The sequence below is a fragment of the Chrysochloris asiatica genome, unplaced genomic scaffold, assembly GCF_000296735.1.
Source record: "Chrysochloris asiatica unplaced genomic scaffold, ChrAsi1.0 scaffold00046, whole genome shotgun sequence".
Lineage (NCBI taxonomy): Eukaryota > Metazoa > Chordata > Mammalia > Afrosoricida > Chrysochloridae > Chrysochloris > Chrysochloris asiatica.
In genome coordinates, this window is record NW_006408564.1 from 5,723,711 (window position 1) to 5,733,738 (window position 10,028).

The following is a 10,028-nucleotide window of genomic DNA, read 5'->3' on the forward strand; positions in this document are numbered from 1 at the left end:
AGAGCCATCGTACTGCCATTAGAGCATACTAGGCTCTCAAAATTAAGGCAACCACACACTTTTAGTTTCCGTTTTTATTTTATAGGATTTAAGAAATCATCATAGGCAGTTTTTGTTTGTATTCCTTATTAAATCACTGTCGACTGCTAAGCGACTGTAGCAGCAGGAATGGCAATGAAGAAGAGTAGACGAGAGAGACATTACGAGTCAACAGAGAATGCTTCTTGTTCGCTGCATTCTGTGTTCTTGGTTCAAAGACAGTACTTATGGCATTCTAAACCCAACTGGTGTCCTGTGTGGTGCTATAGGATAAGCACTGGACTGCTAACCGCAAGGTTGGCAGATATTAGTATTTTGACATTTTCTATATGTTTTAGAGAAATTATTTTCTGCCTATTTTTCATTAGAAAATTTATTTTCCTTATAGTTACGATAGCTTACTGTATTCAAGTATTTATGAATATGACTCAGAGAATCAGACCATACCTACTTAATTTTGTTTGAAGTGTTTTCTCCTTTTAGAGATAAATGGGGAGCATTGGTGGTCTGGTGGTATTATTCTTGTCTCCCATACAGCTGGTTTAATTCCTGACCACCCATTTATCACTGGAAGCCTGCTTGTTGCTATGATGATGAGCAGGTTTCAGCAGAGCATCTGCCAATGAAAACCCTATGAATCACCATAGTGTGATGCCCAACCATTCCTGGGGATGGCATAGAACCGGACAGCATGTAATTCCATTGTGCCTGGGGTCAGTCACCTTGAGTTCAGGCACCATTTCAAAAGCAGTTACAATATCAGATAAATTATCTTCCCAGATTAAAGCCTGTATACATTGCTGTGGCAGAATTTGAAAAGGGAAATGGTTAGAAAAGGAGATCTGCACTTTGTACGGTATTTGGTGGCTGTTTTGTAGGAAGCAGTGCCACTAAAGCGCCCTTGCAATGATGTGAAACAAGAGCGGCAGCGAAAGTGGATTGAAGAGTTGAATAAGCAAATAGAGGAGGATCGGCAAAGAAAAACAGAGGAAAAAATTACGTATTTAAAGGTAACTTAGGAGACTTTATGTAGCATTAAGAAAATGGTTTTTTCATTTAGATTTCTTAAACCTTAAAATATTCTGAAATTACATGACGAGACCAGAGTATTCAAAGTATTCCACGTTTGTTTATATCATTCAGCTTTCATTAAATGGATTTAGCAAGTTTCATTTTGTATGGTGTTGTTGTCAAGTGCCATCAAGTTAATTCTGACTGATAGCTACCCTGTGTAGGTTTTTCAAGGAACATCTGGAAGTTTAAATAGCCAACTTGTATGCTACGGCACCACAGCTTCTTGTAATTGACTTTTTAGCAGTTTCCTTATTTCTCATGTTCTCCAACTTAGTTATATAAATGTATAAGGGAGCGTCGAAAAGTTCATGGAAAACTAGAATGAAAATGGGAAATTTCCACAAACTTTTTGAAATTATCTTGTATACAGAATCAAAACAGAATACAATTGTGGTTCTTACTATGCTTTATAGAGTCCATGAGTAGTGCAGTTAATGTACTTGGGTACTACCTGAAAGAATGAAGGCTTGAGTCCCAGGGGCACGTAGAAAGAAAGACCAAGCACTCTACCTTCAACAACTCAGCCATTGAAAACCCTTCTTTGGAACACAGATCTGCTCCGACTATCCAGTCAGAATCAACTTGATGGCAAGTGGTATTGGAATTTTGCTGTGTGGCGACTTTCAGAAACACATTTTGATGGTCATTTATGATTTTATATGTGAAAGAACAATTGTAAAAATTCTTATCAATCTTATTTGTCATTATTAGGGTGAGGAACATGACAGATGGGCAATGCATTTTGATTCTTTAAAGAATTATCCTAGTTCTCAGTCTCAACTGTCCTCTCGATCAACCCACAAACAACCAGAGTACTTCTGTGTCTCTCCTGACACTCAGGAGCTAGCTGACCTCAGCAGTGTTTATACGCCTACAAATGGAAGTCAGGTTGGAGCTACAGAGGAAGAGTGTGTAGCAAAGTCTATTAGGGATATGGCAATGACAAACAGTCCCAAAACAAAGTAAGTCCATCCTCATGCTCTGGTATTACTTGATGGGTGAAGAGAGTCTACATGCTATTCTTTTTATATTGTCTAATTAGTTTCTGTACTTGGTATTTTTCTGTGAAATAGAAATGAATATTAGGTGTGTTACAAGCAAAAATTGACCTACTCTTGGGATTTTAAATATCTAATGTATTAGTCTGTCTTGCCAGCTTTCTCCGCTCTATGACTGCTCTCTTGGACCCAGTTCAGATTGAGGAACGAGACAGGCGGCGACAAAAACAGTTAGAACATCAGGTATTACACTGCAAAATGTATTTCTCTTAATAAGTTCTGTTGATGGCCAAACTAAGTGGAAATTAAAATTTTGATAGAAATTTGTACACTAATCCTACTCACTCCTGTGATGAATCTAATCCTTACTCCAGCTGGCAACTTTAAAATTTTACTGTGCTAGGAACCAGTGATACTGTAAGAAACAGTTCTCTGCTTTCCTACTGAGGTCTTTAATACATAGACTGTGTATGTGCATTTGCAGTAGGTCTTACATTATTGTGTATTTTTTTTCATCAGTTTAGCTCTGAGCACTGTGGGTTAATGCGTCAGACTGCAAAGCCATTTTAACTACAAGGTTAGTGGTTCAGAGTCCCTAGCTACGCCACAGAAACCCTATACAGGATCGCTATGGGTCGGAACTGACTCGACGGCACTTAAGAACAACAACAAATGTTTGGGATGAGACTTAATTTTTTAGAAAGTGAAATTTATAGGGGACTAAAGTAAGGAGCTCTGGTAGCGTAGTGGTTACGAATCGGGCTGCGAACCTTAAGGCCAGCAGTTCAAAACTACCAGCCGCTCCACGGGAGAAAGATGAGGCTTTCTGCTCCCGTAAAGATTTACAGCCTCGGAAACCCTGTACAGGGTCGCTATGGGTCGGAACTGACTCGACGGCACTTAACAACAACAACAACAAAGTGCACTTAATGATGAAGAAATCTAACCAATAATGTAAGACAGAAGGCAAGGAGCAAAATGTTCTCGCTCACTTTTGGTCTGATTTGAAACGATTTGGAGGTCTGAATAGTTCTTTTAAAGTATTGATAAAGATAGTGGCTTGGTTATAATGTTACTTCTGATCAGTTCAGTGAGCAGACACTTAGAAAATACCTGTGATAAGCACTCAGATAATTTCTTCAGCTTTTCTGTGTCTGCCAGTCATCTTAGGGCTAAAGAAGTTGACAGATCAAGTGGGAGCTGGGAGAAATACATGGCAAACTTGGCATTTTAACTTTACTCGTATATAGAACCAGTACCTCTGGTAGCGTAGTGGTTATGAGTCGGGTTGCTACCCTCAAGGTTAGCAGTTTGAAACTGCCAGCAGTCCACAGGAGAAAGATAAAGCTTTCTGCTCCCGTGATGATTTAGAGCCTCAGAAACCCTATACAGAGTCACTGTGAGTCGGAACTGACTCCACGGCCCATAACTATCGCCACTGTATATGTAATATTTCCTATATGCTAATCAGTTTATTCTACAGTTGCCAAATAAATGCTTCATGTATTTTTCTGTGTGACAATGATTTATGTTTGTTTATGACTAGAAGGCCATCACTGCTCAGGTTGAAGAAAAGCGCAGGCGGAAGCAGCTAGAAGAAGAACAAAGAAAGAAAGAAGAAGAAGAGGAGGAGCGTCGGTTAGCACGGGAACGAGAAGAGATGCAGAAACAGTATGAAGAAGATATACTTAAGCAAAAACAAAAGGAAGTAGGTATTTACACCCTGACTAACATTTTAGAATAAAGTGAGATGTAGTATATTGCTTTTACGTTTTCAAATGAACAATAATCAGAAGTGGAACATCTGCATAATGTTTTGACACTCTGAAGCTATATGTGGAGGCATCAAAGCTTTTCATAAAGACCAGTAGGAAAGCCACAGAGACAGAAGTGAATGGCTTTCTTATTTCACATGATAATAGTTCACAAATCCTCTCCTGCCTGTTTTTATTTTCTGTTAAAAGAAACTTAAGATGAATTTTCACAGCACAAAGAAAAATTATCCATGTGCTTGATTTTGAAATAATTCTTCAGTTATGATTATTACATTAATAATAATTCTAGATCCCCTAAGAGGAATGGTAAGGAGCTCTGGTAGCATAGTGGCTATGAATCGGGCTGCTAATCTTATGATCAGCAGTTTGAAACTAGCAGCTGTTCTGTGGGAGAAAGATGAGGCTTTCTGCTCTTGTAAAGATTTACAGCCTCAGAAACCCCGTACAGGGTCGCTATGAGTTGGAAGCTACTCCACAGCACATAAAACAAACAAACAAACAGGAATGATAGTCTTTTCTCATATCCATTTATGAAAAGGAGCATGTATTTTTGCAGAGTAATTGGCTGGGCTTGTGACTGTCAGAGGTTTTCTCTATGCTGAATAACAGTCTTTAGAATAGATGCCTGGCTGTTGGGAGAACCCCTGTATTAAAATAGTGCCAGCGGTGTCACATGCCATGCTTGAGCTGACCTGCCAAAGGACAAGGATATCAGAGATTTAGAGTAGAGTATAGGGCGTTTCCTCTAGAGCTGGGGCGTGGGGAGAGCAACAAGAGCCTTTATTTTTTGCCTTTTTCGCATTTGTATGCTTTACTCCAGAAATGGCTGATAGAGGGGCTTGGTTCCGATTTTATTGACTAGCCTAAGTTAGCTACACAAAACACAGAGGCTGTGTGAGAAGCTGTGAAAAGCTCTAGTCAGTGCTGAGTGATGGGCATCTCCCAGGACCACTGGCACAGGTGCCACAAGACCAAGGCAAGAGCAAGCCCTACCACATGTAGCGGAAGCACAAGCTGGGATGCTCGACTACCAACACTAAGGTCAACCCCACCGCATGCACACAGTTTGGATTAGAAGAAGCAACAAGTACCAGACCGTCAGGCTGGATGTGGGGGACTTCTCCTCGGACTCTGAGTATTGTATTCAGAAAATAAGAATCATTGATATGCCTAAAATGCTTCAAGACCAAACCAGTGTGGCAGAGCATATGTGTTAGAGGGGGAGAAGCTGCGGTTCTAGCTGAGGAAAATCAAGGACCAGAAAGGCAAATAAATCCTCCTCCTTTTCATCAAAAAAAAAAAAAAGAAGCTGTATAAGTAAATAAATTTAAGTATTGCTTACTTGAACTACAAGATCTGACCACAAACTACGTTTGACCTTTTGACATCTGTTTGACATTAACGTTTTTAATCTTAGCAAAAGAATGCTGAAATTGGTCACTGGTTTTAGAAACTGAAAAGTTTATCAGTAAAAACTGGAAATGAATAAAAAGACTTAAATTTGAGATCTAATATTGTTATAAAAAATATGTTAGAAGGACCTAGCCACAGAGAGCTACAACAGAGAATTAAGTGTCCAGCTGCTATGAAGTCAGGGGAGTTGCACAAAAACACCGAAACTTGCAGATAGTACCCATTTGACCTACCTTCAATGGCTTGATGATCAGAACTCAACTAGAGGAAGATAAACAAATCTGATAAAGGAAACAAGTGTAAATTGCTACAATTCATTGAACTTGACCTATACTTATGGATGTAGTAGCTCAAAATAGCAACAGAGAGGGACGGAGTTTTCACATCAATATCAATGCTATCCCCTCGGTACACAGGGTTTATAGGGACAGGCATCTTAGACGTTGTCTACCTTAAATGGGAGTGGGGGGTGGTGGTGTAATAAAGGCATGAAGTGACTGTCTTACAAGTTTTCAAGAGGGAGTTTAGTTTTAGAGTATGCTGAAGAAGGGAGAATCCCCACTGAATAGTTTTCATCTAGTCTAGACAGTTCTGGTAAAAGGAGATGGGGATAAGGTTCTTATGATTCAACAGTAATTGTTATCATGACTAATTGCGATAGTCCCAACTGTAAAGGTAGAAGTTTTGTATGGAAAGTTATGGAATGAGGGCATTCACATAACATGCTCAGCATTGAATTTATCAAGTGCAACTCAGTCTACTTCCCATCTCTGCTCATGACACTTTGGAAAAGGATCTAAATTAGAGCCTAGCTTCTTTGAGGGCAGGGATCTGTCTATCAGTGGCTGTATCCATGGGCCCTACCATACCACCTATCCATGCTCATCAACAGCCTTCTGATGGTCTGGTGAAAGGAGCTGGGAATAAGGTTCTTGTGATTCAGTCGTGAGTAATTGTTATGACTAATTGTGACAGTCATCACTGTAAAGATAGAAGTTTTGTAACAAAAAGGAGGGAGTAGTTAATCTTACAGTCCAGGAACAGAGGATCCTAGGACCATCAAGGAAGAGCACAAGCAGAACATGGGATCCTGTCTAGAGAAGTAGTGACACTAGAGATGGAGACTGAGATGATGACATGGAGAGAGTGAGCAGCTCAGGACTCTAGACTCATGAAGAGAGAAAGGCTGTGTGCTGGCAGCCAGGAGGCAGGCTTGCAGAATGTGCCCTATAATTGTTTAAATGATTATATATCCCTGAGTGTTTTTGTGTACATTAAAATCAAAACAAACAGAGGTAATAGATGCAAATACTGTTGAATGATGATGCATGGAAGGGATGGTAATCACTGCAATGAAACAAAATACGATAAGATAGGTGCATAACCGATGTTCTCCCATGTAAACTATCCCTCAATTCACAAAAAAGCCTTAAAATAAGTAAATAAATAAATTCAGGATAAAAAACAAAACCACATTAGAATGTGAAGTCCAGAGTGTCAAAGAACCTTGCCTTGTTTATTGCTATAACCCCAGTGCTTAGAGCAGTGCCTGGCACACAATAGGAGCTAAGAACATACTTATTAGGAGGGAAAAGGTGAACTCAAAGTGCTTGATGTTTGTCTTTAATGGCTATGTGCACTTCTATTTTTGGTAGGAAATCATGACTCTCAAGACAAATGAACTGTTCCAGACAATGCAGAGAGCACAGGAGCTGGCACAGAGACTGAAACAAGAACAGAGAATTCGAGAGTTGGCTCAAAAAGGACATGACACTTCCAAATTGCTTAAAAATCTTGGTGGTAAGTACTAAACCAGAATTTTCTTTATTATACTACTTTTAAAAATCGTGTTACTAACTATTGCCTGTTTTTAATAACTTTAACACACTTAAATTTTTTCAAAATAATTTCACATCTTGAACTTACTTGTATTGTGTAACTCTGATTTGGTTCCAATTTAACAATTTACACAAATTGTTCATTGACAGTGGTTACATTTCTCACAGTGTGTCAACATTCTCTTGTTCCATTTGCGATGTTTTGTTTTCAATAATTTGTTTTCTTTGTCCCTTTATTCTTTCTTCCTTACTTAAGAGTATTTATTTAGTTAACTGTTTAGTCTCAAATAAATGATTTTTTTCTTATGGGGCACAGTATTCACTGGTGAGCCAGGTTAAGGTTTATGGAGGATATCAGTGGATCCTCTAATCTCAACTGGTCTAGTTAGTGTGGACTTTTTACGAAGTTGAGTTCTGTTTCACATTTTTCTCCCTTCTGTCTGGATCCGTATCTTGAACCCTATCAGAATGGTTGTTAGTGGTGGTAGCTGGTCACCATCTGATCTCAGGGTAGGCAAGGCTGTGTGTGGTTCGTGTAGACGGTTTCTTCTCTGAATCTTTTGTTTTCCTTTCTCTTTTGCTCCAGAAGAGAAGAGACCAATAGTCACATATTAGATGACTTCTAACAAGCCTTTAAGACTCAAGAATGTATAATTCAAACTCAGAAACAGAACATATGCTCTGTGAACTATTATTATGCCACTGACTGAGTTGTTTGAGGAGAAAATGGTCCTAAGAATTCAAACCCAGAAAACCAATCTGACAAGGTGTTTGCCTATACCTAAGAAGTATCCACAATGGTGCGCCCTGTGTGCTTTATTGCAGTTTTTTCATACAAGTAACATTCACCTTCAACATTTGTTTTCCAACCACACCCTCCTGGGAGGCATTTTCCAAACCTCTGCTATGCAAATTTCATTTTCATATGCAGTTTTAAAAAATTAGCGTGCTCTGGTAGCATAGTGGTTATGAATCGGGCTGCAAACCATAAGGTCAGCAGTTCGAAACTACCAGTGGTTCTGCGGGAGAAAGATGAGGCTATTTGCTCCTGTAAAGATTTACAGCCTCGGAAACCCTGTTCAGGGTCGCTATGGGTTGGAACCGACTCAATGGCACCTAACAGCAACAACAATTTACAAAATAACTCTTGGGGAAGGACAGGCTAGCAGGCAAATATAGAATATATGTATAAAAATGCAGTACGTTAATATATGCATATGTATGCATACACACACACATATACATATAGATTTTTTTTGTGGTTGTTTCAAAATAACGTATGTCCTTAAAACACAGCGGTGAAAACAGAAAAAAAAAATTATGTTGTGTTGCTGTGTGCTGTCAGGTCAGTTGCAATTTATAGCAATCCTGTATAGGGTTTCTGAGGACTGCTAGTGAGTTTAATCTGCTGACTTTGAGGTTGTTGTTGTTGTTAGGTGCCATCGAGTCAGTACCAACTCATAGCGACCCTATGCACAGCAGACCAAAACACTGCCCCATCTTGGGCCAACCTCACTACTGTTGCTACGCTTGAGTCCATCGATGCTGCCACCTGGCCACTCCATCTTGTTGGGGTCTTCCTCGTTTTCTCTGACACTCCACCTCATCAAACATGATATCCTTCTCCAGTAACTGCTCCATCCTGACAATGTGTCTGAAGTATGAGAGACAAAGTTTGGCCATCTTGGCCTCCAAGGAGCACTCTGGCTGCACGTCTTCCAAAATGGATCTACTGGTTCTTTTGGCAGCCCATGGCACTTTCAATATTCTCCTCCAACACCATAACTCAAATGCGTCAATTCTTCTACGGTCTTCCTTATTCACTTTCCAGCTTTCGCATGCATATGAGGTTATTGAAAATACCATGGGTTGGGTCAGGCGTACCTTAGTCAAGTTGACATGTTTGCTCTTCCACCCTTTAAAAAGGTCTTGTGCAGCAGATTTGCATAATGTACTATGTCATTTGATTTCTTGACTGCTGCTTCCTTGAGGGTTGATAGTTGATCCAAGATGAAGTCCTTGACAACTTCAATCTTTTCTCCATTGATAAGAATGCTGTTGATTGGTCCAGTGGTGAGGATTTTTGTTTCCTTTACATTGAGATGTAATCCATACCGAAGGCTGTGTTCTTTGATCTTCATCAGTAAATGTTTTAAGTTCTCTTCACTTTCAGCAAGCAAGGTTGTATCATCTGTGTATCGCAGGTTGTTAATGCCTGATGCCACATTTTTCTTCATAGAACCCAGCTGCTCGGATTATTTGTTCAGCATACAAGTTGAATAAGTATGGTGAACAAATAAACTTGTTGCACACCTTTCTTGATTTTAAACCATTCAGTGTTCCCATGTTCTGTTCGAACAGCTGCCTCTTGGTCCACGTACAGATTCCTCGTGAGTACAATTAAGTGTTCTGGAATACTCATACTTCACAGTATTGTCCATAGCTTGTCATGATCCACACAATCGAAAGCCTTTGCATAGTAAGTAAAGCACAGGTAAACATCTTTCTGATATTCTCTGCTTTCAGCCACGATCCATCGGACATCAGCAATGATATCCCTTGTTCCACGTCCTCTTCTGAATCCAGCTTGAACCTCTGGAAGTCCTCTGTCTATGTATGCTTGCAGCCATTTCTGTATTACCTTTAGTAAAACTTTACTCACATGGGATATCAAAGAGATTGTCCCATGATTTCCTCATTCCGTTGGGTCATCTCTCTTTGGAATTGGTACAAATACGGATCTCTTCCACTCACTTGGCCAGATAGTTGTCTTTCAAATTTCTTGGCAGAAATGAGTGAGTGCCTCCTGTGCCGCCTCACTTTCTTGAAAGATTTCAGTCTTTGTTCCATCAATTCCTGGTGCCTTGTTCTTTGCCAATTCCTTCAATGCA

At 39.7% G+C, this 10,028-nt stretch overlaps 1 protein-coding gene across 1 annotated transcript in view; it reads left to right on the plus strand.

The window, feature by feature from the left end:
- The window catches only part of CCDC66 (coiled-coil domain containing 66), a 45,857-nt gene that overhangs the window by 21,191 nt on the left and 14,638 nt on the right, over positions 1-10,028 (plus strand). Inside the window, exons 8-12 of the mRNA XM_006862118.1 lie at positions 918-1,049; positions 1,825-2,075; positions 2,270-2,354; positions 3,658-3,819; positions 6,955-7,099. Of these exons, the coding sequence (XP_006862180.1) occupies positions 918-1,049; positions 1,825-2,075; positions 2,270-2,354; positions 3,658-3,819; positions 6,955-7,099 (775 nt within the window). The remainder of the gene's footprint in view (positions 1-917; positions 1,050-1,824; positions 2,076-2,269; positions 2,355-3,657; positions 3,820-6,954; positions 7,100-10,028) is intronic.